This window comes from Pan troglodytes, chromosome 7, assembly GCF_028858775.2.
Source record: "Pan troglodytes isolate AG18354 chromosome 7, NHGRI_mPanTro3-v2.0_pri, whole genome shotgun sequence".
Classification (NCBI taxonomy): domain Eukaryota; kingdom Metazoa; phylum Chordata; class Mammalia; order Primates; family Hominidae; genus Pan; species Pan troglodytes.
Genome location: NC_072405.2, coordinates 17,502,598 through 17,527,219, shown reverse-complemented (window position 1 = coordinate 17,527,219; position 24,622 = coordinate 17,502,598). Strand labels below are relative to the sequence as shown.

The 24,622-nt window shown below is 42.8% G+C and overlaps 1 protein-coding gene across 6 annotated transcripts in view; it reads right to left on the bottom strand.

Annotated features, from left to right (window-relative positions):
- BLK (BLK proto-oncogene, Src family tyrosine kinase) overlaps nucleotides 1–24,622 on the bottom strand; it is a 71,781-nt gene that overhangs the window by 30,626 nt on the left and 16,533 nt on the right. For 3 of the 6 annotated variants that reach the window (XM_063816874.1, XM_063816880.1, XM_063816877.1), the window contains exon 2: nucleotides 18,443–18,493. The exons of the other annotated variants lie outside the window; for them this stretch is intronic. In XM_063816874.1, coding sequence (XP_063672944.1) covers nucleotides 18,443–18,453 — 11 coding nt within the window. In that variant the 5' untranslated portion in view covers nucleotides 18,454–18,493. The remainder of the gene's footprint in view (nucleotides 1–18,442; nucleotides 18,494–24,622) is intronic. 6 annotated transcript variants of the gene reach the window in all.

Genomic DNA, 24,622 nt, shown 5'->3' with positions numbered 1-24,622 from the left:
CAGTGATCCTCTTGTCTCTCCATGAAATGAATTATTTCTGTCCTCCATACAAACATTTCTTACATATTAGTATATTTCTGCATAGCTTTTTGACAGAGGGAAATAACTTCCCTTTTTATAATAACTCACACCTCTGTGGTACTTTCCAGCCTGCAAAGCATTTTCCCACATGAGCCTCATAAGGACCCTGTAAACTAGACAGATCCTCCCCGTCCCCGTCTCCCTCCCTCTCCCCCTCCCTCTCCTCCACCTCCCCTTCCCCCTCCTCCTACTCCTCTCCTCCTCCTCCTCCTCTTCCTCCTCCTCCTCCTCCTCTGGCAGACAGGGAAGAAACTGAAGCACAGAACAGAGATTTGAGCCACATCTCTGACTTCAAACCCTTGGTCTTTCCCACAGAGGTTCACACGTATCTTACCCAGATACACATCTGGTCACGACTTGAACCTCTCTTAAAAGGCTCTGGACATCATTCAATCCTTTGGAGCTGTTTCTCCAATGTTTCCTTGGCAGAACCCAGAGGTGGAATGTGTAAGAAGGGAGCGTGCAGTGAGAAGCACCTCCATCGGGTTTGAGGGTGCAGGAGAACATTTAGACTGAAAGGTTCTCTTTTATGCTTTCAAACATGAGATTGGAAAATGTTAAAGAAAGAAAAAGGAAAGAAAAGGTCTCAGGCCTTTAACATGCTTGGGTTGACTGTAATTACTGAGTGGATCTACAGACACAGATGTCCCGCTAGAGAGGCAGAGATTTAAAATTAACTCATAAAACTGTTGCAGGATTTGCCTATCACATAAAAACATGAATACTAATGATGCTGGCACAGTGCCTAGTACACCTTCTGACTCAAGGCTGGGCATTTTACTGCATGCTTTTCATGTAGTATATGTAGCCCTGACAGCAGACATATACCTTCCCATTTTACAGATGAAGAAACTCAGGCTCCTTGAGGCTTAAGGGCTTGCTGAAGGTACAGTAAGTCACAGAACTGTTATTCAAAAACCAATTTTATCCACAGGTAACTTAACAGTGTGCCACATGCAAGTGTGACACTCTCTAAAGAAACACGATAATATTCAGCACTCACAGTGCCTGTCATCCAGTAACAATTGCCAGGCATGCAAAGAAACAGAAAAACATGACTCTCAACTAGGAGAAAAGTTAATTGATAGGAACATAAGTGGAAATTGCACACATTTTGATATTAGTAGACTAGTGCCTTAAAACAGAAATGACAAAATATGTAAACTGGTTCAAATATATAACTGAAAGCAATAAGACAATGAAGAGAGAAAATGAAGACATAAAAAAATTAAATGGGTCTCCTAGAGATAAAAAAAATACAATATCTGAAATTAAGAAAAAAGAGAGGCCAGAAGTGGCGGCTCATGCCTGTAATCCCAGCACTTTAGGAGGCTGAGGCAGGAGGATCATTTGAGCTCAGGAGTTCGAGACCAGCCTGGCCAATATGGTGAAACCCTGTCTCTGCTAAAAATACAAAAAAAAAAAAAAAATGAGCTGGGCATGGTGGTGCGTGCCTGTAATCCTAGCTACTCGGGAGCCTGAGGCAGGAGAATTGCTTGAGCCTGGGAGGCAGAGGTTGCTTTGAGCCAAGATCACACCACTGCACTCTAGCCTGGGCAACAGAGCGAGATTTTGTCTCAAATAAATAAATATTAAAATTTTTTATAAAAGGAAAAAAAAAACATGACCAGGTACAGTGGCTCATGCCTGTAATCCCAGCACTTTGGGAGGCCGAAGCAGGTGAATTACTTGAGGTCAGGGATTTGAGACCAGCCTGGCCAACATGGTGAAACCCCATCTCTACTAAAAATGCAAAAATTAGCTGGGTGTGGTGGCAGGTGCCTGTAATCACAGCTACTTGGGAGGCTAATGCAGAAGAATCACTTGAACTCGAGAGGCTGTGGTTGCAGTGAGCCGAGATGGTGCCACTGCACTCCAGCCTGGGCAACAGGGCGAGACTCTGTCTCAAAAACAAACAAACAAACAAGCAAAACTCTAGATGGGATGAATAGTACATTAGGTGCTGCAGAAGGAAGGTCAGAGGGCTTGGAGACAGTGCAATTGAAAGTACCCACAGTGAAGCACTGGGAGAAAAAGGTGAACAGAAACAACAGAGCATCAGTGACTGGGGAGAAATTAGCACACAGTCAGAAGACACGTAACTGGGCTACCACAAAGACTATGAAACTTAAAGAAACCAAAAATGGAAATTCCAAATTTGATAGAAACTATAGACCTGAAGACTCAAGAATATCAACCCCAAGTATGAAGAAAACCACACCAAGGTACATTATAATTGTGTTGTTGAAAACCAATGATAAATAAAAACAATCTTAAAAGCTGCTTTAAAGAGGTACATTATATTCTTAGAAGAAAACATAGAAGGAAATCTTTGTGACCTTGGTGTCACAAAGGATATAAAGAATATGAGTCACAAGAATACAAATGTGATCTTCTATTCCCTTAGAATAGATTATTCCCTTAGAATAGAAGATCACAAAGTATAAAAGAAAAATTGATAAATTAGACTTTTCAAAATTAAGAACTTCTGCACTTTAAAAACACCATTAAGAAAAGAAATAGCTAAACCAGAGACAGGCAGGACATTTCTGAAAAACATGTATCTATATGAGAATATATAATTAACTTTTAAACTCTATAAAAGAAGCCAAAAATTCAATTTAACAAACAGTTGAACAAAGAAGACAGCTGAGCAGCAAACAAACCCATGAACAGGTGTTCAGTGTCATCAGTCATTAGGGGAATGGCAACTAAAACCACAGGGAAATGCCACACAACCACCCAGATGCTAAAATTAGATGACCGATCATACCAAGTGTTGGCAAGCATATGGAGAAACTGGAATGCTCACATGACGCTGATGGTAAGGTGAAACGAAACAACTTTAGGAAACAATTTGGGAGCTTCTTAACCTGTGACCCAGATATTTCACTTCTTGTTGCTTATCAAAGAGAAATAAAAACATATGACCACAAAAAGACTTGACATATATGTTCTTAGCATTGTTACTCATATTAATTAGCCTCCAGCTGGAAACAACCAAAATGTTCAGTAACTGGAAAAATCTTTTTGACTTTTCACTTAAAATGTTGCTGATTCTTTTTGTTTTGTTTTTCTGAGTAAAGAAAACTTCTACTGAGCTATTTACAACTTTTAACAATTGAGCAAAATATACTCCTGTAAACAAAATTTAGAGCGTATTTCTTTCTCTCTACCTGCCTTCTCCAGAGTTTGGAAATTATTTGTGAGTATTTTTAACATAAGGCAATATAGTTACTTGAGTAAGTTCAATAAGAATGTGTTTTCTTTTGTAGCAAGACACAGTTGGAGACACTGCTTATTTTACCAAGGCTTTGACTGAAATGACATATTTTCAGACTGCTTTAAGAAATCGAGGCTGACCTACAGTGCTGATGAAAGCCCCTTGGAGGAGCTGGCCTCCTACCTTGTCCTGTACAGGATTCCAGACCTGTGGCAAATAAAGAATGTCACTTTCTGACAGGCCCAGGAACTCCAAGCTTTGTTGGGACCTCAAGAAGAAAGGAATTCACCCAATTCATACAAGTATCTGCAGGCACAAATAAATTCTTGGCTGGGCTTAAGAGACTTTTAAAAGGTCTAATCTGAGATTCCTTATGAAAAAAATTCCAGCAAAGCCAGTTAGAAAAAAAGAGCCTATATGGCCAATAATTATTCTTGCTGCACTTTATGTAAATACTTAGGCAAAGTATAATAAGGCAAGCTTATTTTGCAAATAAATTGGTCTTGTCTTTAGTAAAAATAAACTGGAGAGGGAAAAATTATGTTTCAAAACAGCTACAGCACACCTGTTATTAGATTCCAGTCTCATCCATTGTTCTTGAGCTTCTGCTGATGACCCCATATTTGGTTGGTTTTTGGGATTATTCACCTGGATTCCTTGAGGCTTCAGGTCAGTTCTACAGGGACTCCTGAAGCTAGGACTTTTGAAACTGCCTCTGCAAAATTACAACTGAGACAGTGAAAGAGATCTAACCTAACCAACTCCATCTTGCTTCTAACCTCCAAGCTGTCCTTGGTCATTCCTGGGCATAGGCTGAACTAATTTTGGGAAGAAGTTAATTTATAGTTTGTAGTTAAAAACGAAGACAATAACAGCGCATTCCCAGAAGAACCCTCCTTCTTTCCTGGGAACTAGATGCCTTTGTAGGACTAACAAATTAGCCACAGGATTAGAAATTATGATTTAGGAGTCATGCAGCTGGAGTCTACAAGATTCTGATCTCCCGCCCCCCAAACTGCTCCTAAGATCAGCGGTTGAGATATTTTGCAGACCCGGCACTTGATGGATCAGCTGGCACCACCCAGATCAAGAAACCGGCTCATCTGATCTGTGGCTCCCACCCAGGAATTGACTCAGCGCAGGAAGACAGCTTTGACTCCCTGTGATTTCATCTCTGACCCAACCAATCAGCACTCTCGACTCACTGGCTTCCTCCACCCACCAAATTATTCTTAAAAACTCTGATCTCCGAATGCTCAAGGAGGCTGATTTGAGTAATAATAAGACTCCGGTCTTCCACACAGCTGGCTCTGTGTGAATTACTCTTTCTCTTTTGCAATTCCTCTGTCTTGATAAATTGGCTTTGTCTAGGCAGCGGGCAAGGTGAACCCACTGGGCGATTTACACTTTCACTCCTTATATTAGGGCTAATTATTATTATTATTATTATTATTATTTTAAATTTTAAGTTATGGGGTACATGTGCAGAATGTGCAGGTTTGTTACATATGTAAATGTGTGCTATGGTGGTTTGCTGCACCTATCAACCCATCACCTAAGTATTCAGTCCAGCATCCATTAGCTATTTTTCCTGATGCTCTCCTTCCCGCTCCCCAATAGGCCCCAGTGTGTGTTACTCCCCTCCGTGTGTCCATATGTTCTCACCGTTCAGCTCCCACTTATAATTGAGAACATACAGTGTTTGGTTTTCTGTTCCTGCGTTAGTTTGCTGAGGATAATGGCTTCCACCTCCATCCACTTCCCTGCAAAGGACATAATCTCGTTCCTTTTTACGGCTCATTATTTTTCTTCTTTAAATGCTGTACTAAAGCTGTGGATAAGAGCACCAATGTTTTCGTTATACACATCTTGGACCCCAACAAGTTGCACTTGAATACATACAGGCAATTGCAAGACACTTCCACTCCTTTTACCCTGGGGTCAACCCCTCCCCCAAATACGCCCCCTGTCAGCAGGAAGAAGTTAGAGCAATCATTAGCCTTTTCTCATTTCCATAGCTAACACCTTAGGATTGAGGGGTGCTGAAGCCCAAGTGTGTGTGAGGGGGATTGAACTACCTTTGCAAAATTATGACAGTAAGAGAAATCTGACATGGCTGACTCCATCTTGCTTCTGACCTCCAAGCTCTCCTTGGTCATTGCTGGCCATAAACCAAAGTAACTTTGGAAGAAATTTAGTTTATAGTTTAACTTCAAAGCAAAAATGATCATCAAGTGCAGTGGCTCATGCCTGTAATTCCAGCACTTTGGGAGGCCAAGGTGGGAGATCACTTGAGCTCAGGAGTTCTAGACCAGCCTGGACAACACAGCAAGACTCCATCTCTACAAAAAATACAAAAATTAGCCAGGCATGGAGGCATGTGCTTGTAGTGCCAATGACTTGGGAGGCTGAGGTGGGAGGATCACCTGAGCCTGGGAGGCAGAGATTGCAGTGAGCTGAGATCACGCCATTGAACTCCAGCCTCGGTGACAGAGTGAGACTCTGTCTCAAAGAAAAAGCAAGGATGATAATAGTCCCTCCCTAAAACTAACCCCCTCCTTGCTCAGGGAGCAAAAATCACCCTTGTAAGACTAAGAAAGGCCACAAGAACAGGATTATGGGGGGACCTGAATTCTGCTAAAATGTAGGCATAGTTTCTGTAATCCCTTACTGCTCAGGGGTCATGTGGCCAGAGGTCACAAGATTTCTGACTCCCCCATTTCGTCCTGTAGATAACATCACTATTGCAGAACCTAAGATTGGTCTTTTGAGATTTTTTTTTTTTACACCCAGACTTGTGCATTCTGGTAACCAATGGACCCCACCCAAACTCAAAACTCATGACTCAACTTGTCCTGTGGCCCCACCCAAAGGAGGACCCACTCACAAGGGCAATTTTCCACACCCCTACGATTTCTTTTACAAGCAATCAGCAACATCCATTCTCTATTCCCCTGCCCACCAACTTGTCCATAAAAGTCCTGACCTTCACACCTTTGGGGAGACTAATTTCAGTGACTACTCAGTTCTCCTGTGTGGGCTAGGCTTAGGTCAATTAAACTCCTTCCCCACTAAAAAAAAAAAAAGAAAGAAAAATTCTAGAAAAGGCAAAGCTATGGTTCTAGAAAGTAGATCAGTGGTTGGAGGTAGCATAAGGGGTATGAACAGAAAGGGCTAAAGGAAACTTATTGGGGTGGTGAAAATGTCCATTTTGATTGTGGTGCAGTTTATACAAGAGTATATATTTGCAAAAATGCATAATTGTGCCCCAAATGGGTGAATTTTGTGGAATGTTATTTACACCCCCTTAGAGGTGACTTTTAAAAAGAGCATTTGCATGCCATTGAAGGGTATTGAGTTTTGTATAGTCTTTGGTGTGTTGAGTTTTGTAAGCTGGTAGAAAAAGCTTATTGCTGTCTAGACATCCACATTCAGCCTTAAGGACAATGAAAGGCCCCTTGCGAGCATGCACATACAGGAAAGAATAAGCGACACTAGGAAATCCTCTAACAAAACTGCAAATAAGAATGACATGTTATAAGAAATAAGGATAGCCGAGTGTGACCCCCAAGCACATAAAAGAAAACAAAAGAGGTTTCATAAAACCTTGATATTTGGGAAATTCTCCCTCAAATGGCAAATTTTAATGACATAGTATCAGATGGCCTTCTCTATGTATTCAATTATCCCACTTGATTCTACAGAACAAAATTTACATACTTATATTATTGTAGTGCCTGATTTTCAACTGAAAAAGTTTTGAGTACTAACCTACTGATGAAACACAGTAAAATTATATAAGCACTGAACACAACAGAATAAAATTTTTTGTTTTTTTGAGACAGAGTCTTGCTCTGTCCCCCAGGCTGGAGTGCACTGGCACAGTCTCAGCTCACTGCAACCTCCACCTCCCAGATTCATGTGATCCTCCTGCCTTAGCCTCCCAAGTAGCTGGGACGACAGGCATGTCCCACAACGCCCAGCTAATTTTTGTATTTGTATTAGAGATGGGGTTTCATCATGTTGCCCAGGCTGGTCTCAAACTCCTGACCTCAGGTGACCCACCCGCCTTGGCCTCCCAAAGTGCTGGGATTACAAGTATGAGCCACCAAGTCCAGCCAGAATATAAATATGATAAGCCTTAATATGTAAAAATAACAGTATAACAAAAAAGTAGGATGTGAATTTGAAAGCAGTGTTTGCGGGCAGGTGTTAAGTTTAGATACTGCCTAAAGCTAATGAATTGAGACGTAAACATTTAAATATATTATTTAAAGTAATAAAGCCAATCACTAGGATACAAAACAGCTGATAAAAATCTAGGAAATCGAGAGGGGAGTGTGCAGGTGAAAGCCAGGTAAGAAAAGAGACAGCATGATGAAGTGCATTCTGCATCTGTCAGTGTATTTAGCTCAGAGATATTGGCATTAGTATTTCTTGAAGTTGTAACTGTAATGAAAAGAATGTTTAAAAACAAAAGCTGCAGCTGGGTGCGGTGGCTCACACCTGTAATCCCAGCACTTTGGGAGGCCGAGGCGGGCAGATCACCTGAGGATAGGAGTTCGAGACCAGCCTGGGCAACATGGTGAAACCCTGTCTCTAATAAAAACACGGTGAAACCCTGTCTCTGCTAAAAATACAAAAATCAGCTGGACGTGGTGGTGGGTGCCTGTAATTCCAGCTACTCAGGAGGCTAAGGCAGGAGAATCGCTTGAACCAGGGAGGCAGAGGTTACAGTGAGCTGAGATCATGCCACTGCACTCCAGCCTGGGCGGCAGAATGAGACTCTGTCTCAGAAAAAAAACAAAAAACCCCACAAAAGCTGCTCCATTGCTTGCTTCTGAGGAGGGCACATCAGTGGTGGCAGGGAAGGCGAACTTTTGAGTTTTCAGTTTATACCTTTTCTGACTGTTTAAATTTTTGAAAACAATGTTCATGGATAACTTGTATAATAATAAAATCTAGTTAAGCAAATGAATAGATAGGTAAATAAATTAGTAAAAGGATAAAAGAGATCTGAACTGGCAAAGAAAAATACCCAGGATACATTATTGTTACATGAAAGAGTAAATTGCAGAATGTTTTGTATGATATAATCCTGGTTGTGTGAAATTTAAAAAAAGAGTCTATTAACACATTTGCAGATGAAAAGAAAATGCCTGGACATTTTTGGTAAAAATCAAACTACTAACAGTGAGACTTCTGGGGACTGAAATTCACAAAGGGATGAGAGGACTTTACATTTTGCTTTAAGTACCTCTGAAGGATTTGGGTTAAACAGAAAGTAACAAACTCATGTTGTCTAAATACCTTTTCAAAATGTGATATTAAAAACAGACAAGCAATTACTTAAAGCAAATACGTCTGCGTGCCTCTGAGCAACATTAGAAAAGGCAAGGGTCAGGACGAAAGAGGTGACAGAACCCTCTTCTTTCAGTGCTCAATCCATGCAGGGAGGGCTGAGCCTTTTAGGAATCACATTAAATATGCTTTCCCCTTCACACCCTCAATTTGCTTTTGATATAGGAAATTCAGAAAATAGAGTGAAAGATAAAAATTAACTCCAACGCCATCATCCAGAGACAGCCACTCTGAACATTCGTGATATGTAATTTTCCGTGGCGTTTTTTTTTTTTTTGTAAAAAAGCACAATGGGATCATTATCTACATCCTGTTTTGTGACCTGCTTTTAGTGAGCGTATCACGGTCATCTTTTTCCTGTCGTTCCCTGTTTTGTCTGCAGCAACCTGTGAGGGGCTGTCAGCATCTGATCGTGAGGTTTAATGAACCGTTGTCATTTTCCCCACTTCTTCTGCCGCACACCCCAGCTGTTTCCATTTTCTCAAGATCATAAACATGCTGCAAAAATGTCCTTTGCTCATGCCCTTTCTCTTTCCTCATATCTTCCCTTAATTTTTGTTGAGGTTAAAAATCCCACAAGTGGAATTCCCACGCTCAAGAGCATACATAACCTTTCTAAGTCTTCCAATATATTTTGGCAAATTGTCCTTCAGACATTTCATACAGCAGTATGGAAGTATGTAGTTCCCTACACTTTCTTTAACAAGGGTTATTATTCTTTTCATCCTTTCTGAGCTGGCTTACAAAAAAGTGGTCTTTTACTTTTCAGTCTCATTTTTTATTAAGCAAGCACTGCACATGTAGAAAATCAGAAAATTCTCATCTACGCAAAGGAAAAAAAATCAGTTACAACCCTACCACCAATGGAAAATCATTGTGAATATTCAGTGTATGCATTTTCAAAGATGTTACATATACATATACTCTTGAAGAATGGGCCAAACTGTTTATACTGTGTCATAACTTGGTTATTTCTGTGAACAGTACAGTATAAATTATATATAAATATATGTAATTTTGAAACATATGAATAACTGCATGCTATTGTACAAATTTACCATTAATTTATTTAACCACTAACGGTCAAATAAGTTATTTTCAACCTTTGGCTGTTATAAATAAACCCACAGTAAACATTGTTGTAAGGTAAATATTCAATTGTCCAATATTTTTAAGCTATGTTTCCATAACCGGAATTACGGTGTTTAAGAATATGCACATTTTTAAAGATCTTGATCTATGAAGCTAAATTAATGTTTATAAAGGTAAGACTGGTTTACATTCTCACCGTGATGAAGGAAGCCATTTCTCCAGTCCCTGGACAATGGTTTATAACAAATTAAAAAAAAAAAAACAACTTTGTCAATCTGCTCAGTGAAAAGTGATGAACAACATAGTATTAATTTACTTTTCTATTGATTTTATCATGTACTTATTCGCCACTTGTGTTTCTCATATTATGATTTGATCATCCACGTCTTCTACCACTTTTTACATTAAGGTGTTTATCATTTTCTCAATGATATGGAAGACCTCTTTATGTGATAAATATATTTAATTTTTACATTAATCTCATAAATGTAAATATTTTTCTTAATTTAGGTTTTGCTTTTTAACTTACTAATGTTTTTTTGTTTGTTTTGAGATGGAGTCTTGCTCTGCCATCCAGGCTGGTGTATAGTGGCGCCATCTCAGCTCACTGCAATCTCCTTCTCCGGGGTTCAAGTGATTCTCCTGCCTCAGCCTCCCTAGTAACTGGGACTACAGGCGCCCACCACCATGCTCGCTAATTTTTGTCTTTTTAGTAGAGACGGGGTATCACCATGTTCGCCACGCTGGACTCAAACACCTGACTTCAAGTGATCCTCCTGCCTTGGCCTCTCAAAGTGCTGGGATTACAGGTGTGAGCCTCCATGGCCAACTGAACTTTGTGTTTGTATTATGTATTACAACATGGTATGTATTATGCAGTAAAAGCTATCGTTTCTACCTAGTCAATTTATTAATCTTTCCTATTAATCTTTCCTTTGTCGTTCACGCTTGCAAATGTCTTCCTCACTCCAAGATGATAGAAATATACAACTATTTAAGAAATTTTTTCACCACTAGCTATGAATATTTTAAATGTATTAAAAAACACAGAAAATAATGTGACACTGCTAAGATCAAACAGGTATTCATATTTTGGTACACTTCCTTCCTTCTCTTTTTTTCCTCTCTCTTTTTATGTTCCAGATATGAAGATACAACTAAAGATTGTTCATTATTTTCTCCCCTCTTTCTCTCCAAAATTAATAATTTTCATGGAGTTAGTAGGTGTTAACCATGTATGATTTTGAACATTTACGACATGTATAAGCAATTATAAACAATATATATTGCTGCTCTGTTTGTTTTAGACTTTTAAAAAATGGCTTCATAATGTATGTAACCTTTTTGCAACTTGCTTTTTTTTTCAGAAATATGTGTTTTTGAGATTTGTTTGTTGTAATACATAGATTCCCAGTGCTTTTTTTTTTTCTGTATCCTTTTCTATTAAGTGAATAAACTTCCTTTTATTCATTCATTTTCTAAGGGACACTGTTTCAAAATGATGAAATGCATTGGGATGGGCAACCTCATACATTCCCTCTTTTGCACATATGTGAGAGTTTCTCTGAACAATACAGGGAATTTAGATATTTAATTTACCTATGGACTTACAGGGCAGTGGGCTATGTTCCCTCAGTGGCACTATGGATTCCCAAAACATTCCCCAAAGCGATCGAACCCATTTATCATCCCACCAAATACCTGAGAGTTTTCATTTTCCCCATATTCTCACCAAAACTCGTATTGTCAAACATTAGTTTTACTAGTGGAATAGGTAATAAATTAAATCTTTTTGTTTTAATTTGTTTTCCCTTGATTATATTTGAGATGCTCATCGGTTATATGGATTCTTTGCCTCTGTATATGGCCTATTCATATATTTTGACCATTTAGAAAAATGTAGTTTTTTTTTAAAGCTGATTTCCAATGCCAACTAAACACATAATTTACCTAGAAATGGACCTAATAAAATATGTGCAAACTTGTATGGAGACGTAGAAGGGCTTAAACAGAAGGAAAGATGGATTTACCATGATTAGGAGGACTCATCATTAAGAGGCATATTCTCTCCAAATTACTTAAAAATCAAATGTGTTTCCAATCTATATTCCAAAGGGTGTTTTTGAGGAACTTTACAAGCTGGTTCTCAAAATTTTATGGATAAGAAAAGGCTCAAAAATAGAAAAGATATCTATGAAGAGAAAAAAAACCAAGATAGAGAGGATTCCCCTCCTAGATGTCCACACTTACTAAAAGCTGCAGTAATGAAGATGGAGCGGACCAGGGAGTGTAAAAATAGAACAGGAAGTGAACGGAGAGTCTCAGACGGACCCTCAGGCACATGCCGGGGAGGCACTGTGCGTCTCCAGGGCGGTATGAGCTACTCGATAAATGAGGCTGAGAAAACGTTTTCCTTCACATAAAACTGTGGCCTTACTGCACAACCATTCTTGACTATTGAATCCAAATTGATTAAAGACATAAATATGGTCCAGGTACAGTGGCTCACACCTGCAATCCCAGCACTTTGGGAGGCTAAGTTGGGCGGGCCACTTAAGCCCAGGAATTCGAGACCAGCCTCAGCAACAGAGTGGGACCTCACCTCTACAAAAATTATAAGAATTAGCTGGATATGATGATGTACGCCTGTAGTCCCAGCTACTCGGGAGGCTTAGATGGGAGGATTGCTTGAGCCTGGGAAGTCAAGGCTGCAATGAGCCATAATGGTGCCATTGCACTCCAGCCTTGGTGACAGCGTGAGGCTCTGTCTCAAGAAAACATTTTAATAATTGTAAATCAAAGGCGAAAATTAAATCTTTTAGAAAAAATACAGGATATCTTTAGGATATAGATAATTATTTAATGACTTGACAAATCAAATATTAGATAATAAATTTTTTAAAAGCCATTTTTCTTACTGATTTGAATTGCCTTCCTTATCACTTACTCAATTCCCACATAATCATGGGCCTATTTCTGGACTCTGTCTTTTCCTGCAGAGAACCACATAAATTAATTACTCCAGTTTAATGATACAGTTTCAGTTCTTTTTTAAAAGATTTTCTTCATTATTCTTTCTCATTCATTTTTCTGATTTAACTTCAGGCTATAATTTTGACAAGCTATAAATTCCTGTATTCGTTTTTATTGGCATTAAATTTAAATTTATATACAATTTTTGGAGAATTGGCATTGCTAATGTTATTGTTGAAAAAAAGAAAGCTATTGATTTTTGTCTATTTCAGTTCTCTTATTAGCTCTAATAGCTTTTCAATTACTTGTCTTAGATTTCCCTGAAAGACAAACAGATCATCTGTTATGCCTTTTTTCGAAATGTGTAGATGTTGTATTACCTTTTCTTGTTGTATTACACTGGCAAGAATTCCCAAAACAAAGTAAAATTATCTCAGTGTTAGCAGGTGTCTCTTACTTCTGAATCTGGCTATAGGCTTGCAGAAGATATCTAGGAAGTTACCTTTTTCTTTAGGTTACAACAAGCTTTTACAGGGATGCCTTTGATTATGTTTCCTTTTATCTTTTCTCTTTTCCTTTTCTTTTCTTTCTTTTTTCTTTTTCTTTTTTTTTTTTTTTTTTTTTTGAGACAAGGTCTTGCTCCATTGCCCAGGCTGGAAGTGTGTGGCATGATCACGGCTCACTGCAGCCTCAATCTTCTGGGCACAAGTGATCCTCCCACCTCAACCTCCCAAGTAGCTGGGACTACAGGCATGCACCACCACACCTGGCTAGTTCTTGTAAATTTTATAGAGGCAGGTTTTCACCATGTTGACCAGGCTGGCCTCGAAATCCTGGGCTCAAGCGATCCTCCTACCTTAGCCTCCCAAAGTGCTGGGATTACACTTGTGAGCCACCGTGCCCGGCTATATGGTTCTTAATGCGAAGTTGTCTTTTCACAGTGGAATGAGCCCTCCTTAATCATATTAAACATCATGTTTGATTGAAATTGCTTGTTTTTTAGAAGTATTTTTGATTCTATATTAATTAGCCAAAGTTATCTGTGGTTTGTGTGTGACTACTAATCTTTTGATAAAACTCAAAACTTTACATGAAAATGATGTGTGCTCTTTACAGAAAAATATTTAAATACAGGAAATTATAAAGTAAACGTTTCCCAGAACCCCAGTACCCAGAGGCAATCTCTGTGAATATTTTGGTGTATTTCTTCTTAGTCTTTCTGGTAGTGGGGGCAGCAAGGGATACGCACATTTTCAAGTTGTTTATGAAACTCACATCAGCATACAGTAGAGTTTAAATGGAGTGCTTGGAGTGAGAGGCTCCGGATTCAAATCCTCACATTACAATTTACAAACTACGCCATATTTGTCAGCTTCCTTGATATGTTCATGTCTCATTTTCTCAGTCAATAAAATTGAGATAATAACTACCTCACACGATTGTTCAGAAAATTAGGAAATGTAAATAAAGTTCTCGATGTGGTGCCTGGCACAAGTCCTCTAAATAAGCATGAACTGTTACGATGCTGTACATAAACTTCTGTATGTTTCATATTACTTAATATTGTACCGTAAACCTTTTTAATGTCATTCAAGCTTATAATAAATACCACTTTTGACATTTCCCTACTACATGTGGATGTATGTATATAGCCTCATCTAATATTTGTGTATGAATTATTGCCTACATTTTAGAATTTTTCCCTCAGTTTAGGCTCTCAGAAGAAAAATTGCTTTGGTTGAATACTGTGGAACTGTTTCGGAGCTTCTGGTCTAGACAGCCAAATTGCTGTCCAGAAAGGCTGTGACAGTGTTGGCTCCCAGCAGCCCCACATGAAGGTAGCGAGGTTCTCTAGCACCCAGGGGAGTCCCAGAGAGGGTCTGATTCCTTCCCTTGAGGAATCCATTATGCCCTGAACAAGAACTTTTGAGATAGATCTTGCACCATGCTGGAGGCCACAGCAGGCAGCTCCTGCTCCATGGAGCCCACATTCTAGTTGATGCAGGGAGGAGAGCAGAGGGGAAGGCAGACGGCAGACTAGCAAAGTAAACGGCCACTGATTTCTAGGAGAGGTAAGTGCCACAAAGAAATTCAAACAGGATGACGGGACAGGCCCAGGGGTATTTAGATAAGATAAAGACCTCTCCCAGAAAGTGCGACGCATGCTGGAGTCTTCAGTGGCAAGGAGAGGCTTTGCAAAGCACAGAGGGCAGAGCAGAGAGACGGCTCTAAAAGCGCACAGGCTTGGCAGGTTCCCAGAGCAGGAAGAGGCTCCCTGCACTTGCAGCAGAGCAGCCAGGGATGGCGAGAGGAGGGCAGGGCCCAAAGACCAGCTGGGGAAGGGTTGGGATTTCTTTCCAAATGCCGTGTTGGACCATTGTATGGTTTTAAGGAGGAGCTGACTTACCTTTAAAGGGATCACTGCAGCTGTTTTGTGGAGGAGATTGTGGGCTGCGGGTGAAGCAGGACACTAGATTGGAGGCCACCGCAGGAGACCGGTGAGAGGTGGCCATGGCAGAGCTAGGGCATTGTTAGTGGAAATAGAGAAGTGGATGGAAATGCTGAGATGCCAGCAACAGCGTGACAGTGACCTTCAGAGGTGCAAGGGTGAGAGACACCCCTCAATCCTCCCAAAGATTAAAATCTTCTGACCCCCACCAATCCACCTACACTGGGGTGTCTGTGTTCAGAATCAGAACCCAGTATCTAGCGGGCATCTACGGGGAAGTTTTCTAAAAAAGTGAATGCATTGCAAAAACTCACACGAAAGTGCGTGTTCACTCTGGGAAGCCTAAGCTCTAACAGGATGCACCGTCTAAAAAGCAATCTATCTAGTGCTTCGTCTCAGCTGGGGTCTGATTCTGAGAGTCCATGCTTTGTGGGGAAAGACCGCCAAGCCAAGGCCACTCTGTGCAGGCTGCTGGCACACCTGGGGCCCAGGAGAACTGGGCTCTCTACCTGACTCACTTATTCACCCACTGTGTACCCTGCACACTCTCTCGCCCCTCCCAGCCTGGGTTCCCTCTTCTGCAGAGTGAGCTCTGAGTGCTGGCATCTGTGGCAGGCCCTGACAGTGAGGTCAAAGCAAAGCCAGCTCACATCTTGCTCTGATGATGCCTCTAGAAGCCCCCTTCCCTCCCTCAGTGGGCACAGGGCTGGGGTGCTCTCAATGCTATAGGAAAATGCATTTCTCTGGCTTTCCAGAAGCAAATTTCAGCTCTGAAAGGTGACCCTTGACTCAGATTCAAGCTGTCGGGGCCTTGGGGCATAGACTTTCTCCCTGTGACAGGACCAAGAACTTTGCCTGCAGCACCAGGGCTGCACCATGGGTGCTGCCTCAGGTGCGTTCAGCAGCCTGTAAGCCTCTGGCTTGGCTGGGAACGCAAGAGGGTCTTCGGGAGCTGAAGCCGTCCCCTGCCTTGTCAAGGTCTGGGTGGCTGTCTCCTGGCCCCCAACATGCTGTTTCCTCCCACACACCTGAGAAAAGCTCTCAAACATCACGGGGAAAGCAGATGAGGCCGCGGAGGAAGGCGTGAGCTGCTACAGCAAGGGCTCTGGGAACCTGAAAACATCTGGAGCATCCAGGCGTGCTTGGCAGCTGGGAGGATCAAGCCAAAAAGGGGCCAGGGAAAGTGGCTGGTAGAAGTCAGAGGACCACCTGACAATGTCACCAAGTGATGTGGCCACTTGGACTTCTAGTAAATGTCTCAGACTTAAAATGGCCAGAGGTGAGTTCCTGGTCAATTTCCATCCCTGTGAATGGCAGCTCCATCTTCTCTTCCTCATGCTCTTTCTCTCGTATTCTGCACATACAAATCCACATGCAACCCCGATTTCTGTTGGCTCTCCCATCTACAGGCAGCCAGGAATGGACATCTCTCTGCCTCGGCCGAGAGCCGGGTCTAAGCCACCTTCATTCTTTCCAGGATACACACAGCAACTCCTCCCTGCTCTCCTCTTCCCTGTCCTCCCACCTGCCTATTCCCAAAGGCAGCCCACTGTGACCCTATAAAAATGTTAGGTCCCATCACATCGCTTCCCTACTCAGAACTCCCTAGTGTCACCCTCATTCAGAGTAAAATTCAAAGTCCTGTATGGAGTCTCCTCGACACATTAAACACAGAATTACCATATGATCCAGCAAGGCCAGTTCTGGGTGTGTACCCAGAATGACAGAAAGCAGGGACTTGAGCAGGTGTTTGTACACTTGTGTCCACAACAGTGTTGCTCAGTGGCTAAAATGTGGCAGCAGCCAGTGTCCATGGACAGATGAATGGATAAGCCCAGTGTGGGCTATATGTACAATGGAATTCAGTCTTACAAAGGAAGGAAATTCTGGCACATGCTACAACATGGGTGAGCCTTGAAGGCATTGTGCTAAGTGAAATTAGCCAGACACAAAAGGACAAACACTGTATGATTCCACCTAAATGAAGTCCCTAAAGTAGCCCAATTCATCGACACAGATGGTAGAGTAACAGGTGTCAGGGGCTGGGGGCTGGGTAGGGGAGTTAGTTTAATAGGGCTGCTATAACAGATATAGTTCATGGAAAAATGGGAGAAGATAGAAAATGCATAGGACCTACTAGATTGTCTTTCTCTCAATGGATTATTAATAAATGGTCAGAAAGATCCTGTGGGAGAGACAGCAATAGGGCAGCCACTGCCCTTCTGAACTTTCTTTGCACCGCAAGGGGGAAGGGCGGTCGTGAGACCCACCCACCAAGTGCAGGACTCGGGGTCTGTGAAGTCCCCACTGTGCGGTGTGGTCTAAGAGCGTCCACGACAGTGTCTGTCGGGCTTTCTGTTCTTTGTTACTGTGGCTGTCAGTGAGAAAGATGTCAGGCCCTGGCACCCCCATTCTGCTTTCTGTTCTCTGAATGGGACTACTCCAGGGACTCATTTAAATGGAATTGCAGTGTTTCTCCTTTGTGTCTGACTCTCTCCTCTTAGCATCATGTCTTCGGGGTTTACCCATGTAGCAGTATGTGAAGGAATTTCCTTCCTTTCAAAGGCTGAGTGATATTCCATGGAATATACAGGCCACCATCTGCTTATCAGTTCATCTGGGCATGAACTTTTGTTCCATCTACAGTGCCTGACATCTCAGGCACGCGAGTGCACACGCATTCCCACACCAGGATACAAAAGCCTCCCAAAGCCTTTCCTACAGGCAATGCCCCTGGGTATTCTCTATTCTATATGATTTAGTTTTTAAAATGCCAGCAGGAGCCCACTTGATTTCATGAACAACTAAAGCAATTCCCTGTTTGATGTCCTGTTTGAAGCCACTGTTCTGAAGAACACACACTGCAGGAAGCTGCTCTGGGCCGTCCCCGCGTGCAGCGCAGCGCATATGACATGAGGCACTACAGTGGCGGGGAAAATTGCATTTTAAGCACTGATACAATATTAGAAAAGACACAACTTTGAAAATTAAGGAGGTAAGTCACTGGCCTCTAAAGACAGAAAAATAATGCAGTTAAAGAAAGTGGAAGGAAGGGGGAAATAGAGGCGGGCATCCAGATGAGGGCAGCAGCAAAGGAAGAAGCCAAAGACAGTAAAAGAATGCCCCAGAGAGATGCAAGCAATTAAAGGGGAGCAGGGAGGACCCCCGTGCGCCGGCTGCTTACTTCGTCCCAGACACTCCCCCAGGCCCTGAGGACTCAGGTGGAGCCACTGACATGGCTGACCCCTGGCACTACCTCTCACCTCCTGTTCATCCTCGAAGCATCCCAGGAGGCCGGCTTCCAGACTTCCACTCTACAGGTAAAGAAATGAAGAGTGACGGAGGTCAAGCTTGCTCGAGGTCCCTCAGCCGGGAGTGGCGCAGGGAGGATGCAAGCCCAAACCGCCTGTACTTCCAGGACCCATCTTCCTTCTCTGCTGTGGCCACCTCCACCCAGCCCAGGGGACAGCACACCCCACTCGAGAGCTTCCATCTCCTGGCACCAACCAGCAAAACAGGGCAAAACCCTGAAAGTTCTTGGTGCATTGCAACTGGGCGTTTGCAGTGACTGCTGGCCTGTGTGGAGAGACTAGGGGAAGAATCCCAGAGCAGCAGCTTGTTGGGAATGTCGGGGGGAGGACTCCAGAAGAGGTGAAAGTCATGTGCGTGCTTCAACCCTGGAGTGGGAGCTCCCCAGGAAGGGGAGGGGGCTGAGGTCAGTGACTCCTAGATTTGAGCAGGTATTGCTGGCTGGTGGGTTGGATCAGAAATGATCTGGGACTGTAATAGCTTCCTGGGCTCCTGCATATGATGCAGAAAGTATGAAACAGGGCCAGCAATCTGTATTTTTTACCTCTCATCCCCGTTCTGATGCTCAGCCAGGGCTGGAATGGAGCCCTCCTAAGCCTGCAGTGGCCCTGCTGCATAGACATATCCACCAGCAACTTGTCAGGATGGGTCCAGAGAGCAGGCTCATGGGCTACTTGAGCCCAGAGGTGGGGGCAGTGCAATCACAGGGGCTGGGTGGACGGAGAAGGCCCACAGTGGCAGCTTCGGCTGGGAGCAGCATCTCTGCACAGTGTCACTTGTACCCCAGCCTCTCTCCCAGCTGTTCCCCTCACTGCTCAGAGCTCAGTGTGCAAGAAGTGTCCTCCACTCTGCTCTTACAAGGCTTCTGAGACCTGGGATGGCCTGCTGGGCCTCAGATCCCTCGGGGAGGCCATTGCGGGGCTCTTGCCTGTAGCCCACAGACACCCTTGTTTAGCGTCCTTCTGCCTTTAGGATGGGACTAAGACAGCATTGCCTCTCTCTCGCAAAGGACAAGTGGGTTTTCTCACATTTGCTGGAACAGTGGACAGGAGTACCCCGTGGACAGATCAAGGTTCTATTTGCTGAGTCCTGTCTTTTGACTGAATTGGAGCAACCGTTAGACTCAGCGACAGGTAGCACATGGTCAAGGTGACCAGAGACAGAGACCTTGCCCAGACCCTGTTCACTTGAAATAACAAGGATTTTAACTCCACTCATTTCCTGGGATACCAAAACAGAATGGTTCCTTGGGCCAGAAGGGAAGGTCCGATCCCCTTGGCAGATCCTGTGTCATTACGAGTTTTATTGGGTTCAATGTCATAAAACACCACAGCCATGGAGACCTATAAAATGCCCAATACATTTCCCTTGCAAAAGTCAGGCCAAAGAGTTGAATTATTTCCAAGGTGCAGGCTTCTCCGAGTGATGGGAGACTCTGAATCCACCTGGGTCGGGCCCAGCTGCTCCGTTACCCCAAGCCCCCTTCACACAGGGTCCTCATGCAGCACACGGCGGTGGTGTGGACTGCCTGCCAACCACACTTAAATCACATGGAATTCAATAAACGTCCGCAACCTGTTCTGAGCACCACTCTGTAACTCTGGCTAACTATTTAGAAGGCACTTTGGGAATGCAATGCCTCAAAGGCCTCCCTGGATCACTTGGTATGAATTTTGCAGCCCAAGGTGCAATCTTGTACGAGTCACTTCATCTCATTGCTTCTGTCTCTGTGCAGCGAGGGCTGTGGGTGAATGATCTCTGAGTTGCCTCCAGCCCTAACATTCAGGGGCTATGATTGCATCGCAGATTTAGGGGGTGCTGAGGGACAGACAGCCTGGGCTCTGCTCACAGCTGCGGAGAAAGAGTGTGGAGCCTGGAGATGGTCCAGCCCTGGCACTCTCATGCCCTAAAGGAGCCTGGGGATAACAGAGGGCTCCATCAGGAATGATGATCTGGTTTCTCTTCGTCTCTCCACTCCCTCTCAGTCTCCACTATGGTCCACGAATCACCAAGGTCTTCATTGCTGCCAGCATCAGCCTTGTACCCCTGCTTTTCCATCTACCCCTTCCTACCATCCACTCCCACTTCAAGACACAGAGGTCCTAGTTCATGAGCCAACTGCGTGTGGTGCATTGAGGACAAGCCCTGGGACCCAGCATGCTCTGTAAGGCTCAAGGCCAGAGACCAATCTAGGCCGTGGGCATGGACAGGAGGGATCTCGTAGGAGGATAAAACAAGAAAAGTAAATATTTTATCAAGGACAAAAAAGAACTTCAAGAGACTCTTGCTTCAGACTTCCATGAATAAATAATTCTTTTAGAAAGGCAATCATGTTATGTGGCCCATAAGACCTTAAAATTGAATAATCTGGCCAGCCGCGGTGGCTCACGCCTATAATCCCAGCAGTCTGGGAGGCCGAAGCGGGCAGATCACTTGAGGTCAGGAGTTTGAGTCCAGCCTGGCCAACACAGTGAAACCCCATCTCTACTAAAAATACAATAATTAGCTGGGCATGGTGGTGGGTGGCGCCTGTAGTCCCAGCTACTCAAGAGGCTGAGGCAGGAGAATCACTTGAACCCAGGAGGGGGAGGTTGCAGTGAGCCAAGATTGTGCCACTGCACTCCAGCCTGGGTGACAGAGCAAGACTCTGTCTCAAAAAAACAAACAAACAAACAAAAAAACCAGAAGCCTGTGTAATTTGCAGTAAAATTTTAAAATCTCTCTGAGCCTCAATGGCTTTATCTATAAAGTAGAGGGTGGAAATATGTTTTCTGCCCGCCTTAAAGGATCAAATTGATAATACTAAAATAATTTGTAAAACGTGAAGTCCCATGTAAAAATCTCTGTTGAGACCAAATTGAACCTAAATGATTAGAACTGTTGGGCTTTCAGACTATCCACATCTGTGTCAGACGGCTGACATGTCGTCAGAGTGATTTCAGGGTGGGGTTTAGGATGAGGAATTTTACGTGCTTATAATGATATTGGCTAGACCTTGTTAAGAGATCATAACAAGTTCTGGAAAAGAGCTAAACAAACAACACAGTTTTCTGTGGTCCACGGATCTGCATGAAGAACTAGTCTTCGTTCACGAGGTCATCCACACGTCACCAACTCTGTACCCATTAAGTCATCCCTTCTTCTGATCCCACAGCGCTTCTTACAGACCAGTAGCATAGAACTTGCGTGTCTGCCTTCTAAACTAGACTCCTCCTGAGCTCTTCAAGGAAAAGCCATTTTTGTTTGTTTGGTTGTTTATCTTTGTATTTTCAGGCCCCATCTTACCACTTGATGCATTGTAGACATGCAGTAAATCTTTCTCTTCTTTGAACGAATAAATTAAATAATCAAACAATCACAGAAAACCCAAACATAAGAAAATGCTTACTTTTCCACCTCCCGACAGCATCCACTGCCAGAAAGAGTAAATAGTTTCATTTACCAAGACAATGGTGGAAAGATGTCATTCATACTCCCAACCAGTGTTATCCTAAATATTGATTAATGATCATTAGCCAATACTTTGGGGTCAAGAGGGCACATTGATCTCATGTTGAATGTTGCACTACATCTAAGACACCCAAAATGAAAATATAATTTTCTCCTTTTTGTTGCATGACCGTTTGCCGTATTTCAGGAAGTCCATCCCCTTTAAAGACTGCCAGTTTTCAACAATAATAAGTGGGAAACCTAGCAGAGATTCCCAGAGGAAGAAAGGAGAAGAGAAATTGAATTACACCCCATGTTCTTTGCTCCAGGTGTACACACTTGCTTTTAAGGAAATTTAAGACAGAATTTCTAAGAGAGAAAGGAAGTCAAACTTTTTTAGGAAGTCAAACCCGCTGACTGGTGCCAGAGTTTGTTGTTAACAGAAACTGCTTTTTTTTTTTTTAATACTTTAAGTTTTAGGGTACATGTGCACAACATACAGGTTTGTTACATATGTATACATGTGCCATGTTGGTGTGCTGCACCCATTAACTCGTCATTTAGCATTAGGTATATCTCCTAATGCTATCCCTCCCCCCTCCCCCAACCCCACAACAGGCCCCGGCGTGTGATGTTCCCCTTCCTGCGTCCATGTGTTCTCATTGCTGTGTGAAGACAAAAGGCCGAGCTGTATTCAGGAATTCAATGAGCTGAAGTCTCCCACTCCGTTGGGTGGAACTTTTGGATTTGTTCTCTTGAATTTCAAGGTTTCTTTGGCTCCTTCAGCCTCAAGTAGTAACATTTCAGTTTGGTAAATACAGCTCACCTCCTATGGTGAGTGTTTGTAGCAGGAAAGAACAATTAACTAACCACAAATATTTGTGTGTCAGTCTGACTCCCTGGTGAGAAATGCAAAGCTTACGGGGATCCATGTGTTTTAAAATGCCAAAGCATTTCCTTTAGTTAAGAACCACGGACGGCCATAATCAAGGCAGAATCTCGTACTTTAACACACTAGCAATTAGCTTTGGTTTAAAAAGTAGAAATAGAAGCAACTGCCTTAACAAAGAGGCACTTTATTTATTTATTTATTTATTTATTTATTTATTTATTTATTTGAGATGGAGTCTCTGTCATCCTGGCTGGAGTACAGTGGCATGATCCCGGCTCACCATAACCTCCATCTCCCAGGTTCAAGTAATTCTCCAGCCTCAGTCTCCCGAGTAGCTGGGGCTACAGGCGCGCGTCACCATGCCTGACTAATTTTTGTATTTTCAGCAGAGACGGGGTTTCACCATATTGACCAGGCTGGTCTCGAACTCCAGACCTCAAGTAATCAGCCCGCCTCGGCCTCTCAAAGTGCTGGGATTGCAGGCATGAGCCACCGCGCCCAGCCCACAAAGAGGCACTTTAGCAAAGTGGGTGCATGCACACAGACTTGACAGCAAGACAGATTGGGTTCAAATCCAAGGTTCCCCACATGCTTGCTATGTGTGTGCTTTTTGGTGAGTACTTCTGAGCTTCGGTTTCCTCATTTTTAAAATGGGGATAATATATTCCCCATCCCATTACTGGACCTCTGTATGTAGGCAAAGATCTTTCGATTTCTTTCATTTCAATCTCGGATTCCCAGAAAGGGGGAAAGAGACAGAGAGAGAAAGCTGGGTTTTTTAAAAAACATTTTTGGGGCCACAGCCCCCGTTGAGAACCTGATGGAATTACAGACACTATCCCTATAAAATACACTTATCACAAACATGCCAAATTTTGTGCTCAGCTTCAGGACCTCTCCCCCGACAAAGCCCCACAATCATTCATGGACTTCTGATTAGAAACCCTGGTTTAGAAGATGGGACAAATGCAGCCAAAGCCTTGGGGTTTGTTTCCTTATGAGTCATTTCATTTCACAGAGAGGAAAGTCTGCTCTCTGGCCAAAGACCACACCAGTAACCCTGGCCAGCAAATATGGCCGTCAAGGAGCTGGAGAAAAGAGATGAAAAACTCAAGTCACTATCACACTGACTTTAAACGCAATTCAAAGCTTACCCCACGCCAGCCCCCAAATGAATGTTTCATCTCCCCATATCATCGTAATTCCTTGAAGGGATTAGGAAAGAACACTCTCCAGCTCCACGATGTAATTCAGAATGACTTTGCAAGCTGCATTTATTTTTTCAGTCATCACCTGCTATGGTGATACAAAAATATGGAAGCAAACGAAACACCCTATTGAAATGGTGATAGAGTTCACACAATGAAATATTATGCAGGCCCAAAAATGATCATTTTGAGTCCTCAAAAGTGATCAAAAGTAGCAGTGGGAAACATGCTTATGTTATAATAAAAAGAAAGAAAAAGAAAAGAGAAGAATCTAAGGTGCTATGTCTTTAGGATTCCAGCAATGAAAACTGCGCATCAGATAAATCAAAATGGGTAGCTCTTAGGTAAAAGTGTTAGGTTGCCAGTGTTATTGATGGTTTATATCTGTTTTCAAATTTTTCTAGGGTGTTATATAATGTTTACAGTTTAAAAGTCAGGAGAAAATGACACATCTGTACAAAATCAGCCTGTTCTTCCAAGTGGCTGTGGCCAGCCTGCCCCTCTAAGTGGTCCAGCTCTTTCTGTGGCTTCTCTGGTGATTAGGCTGAAAAGGCAGCCGGGCCGCCGCAGACCCGGCAGAGCACCCCCAGGCTTAGACAACCACA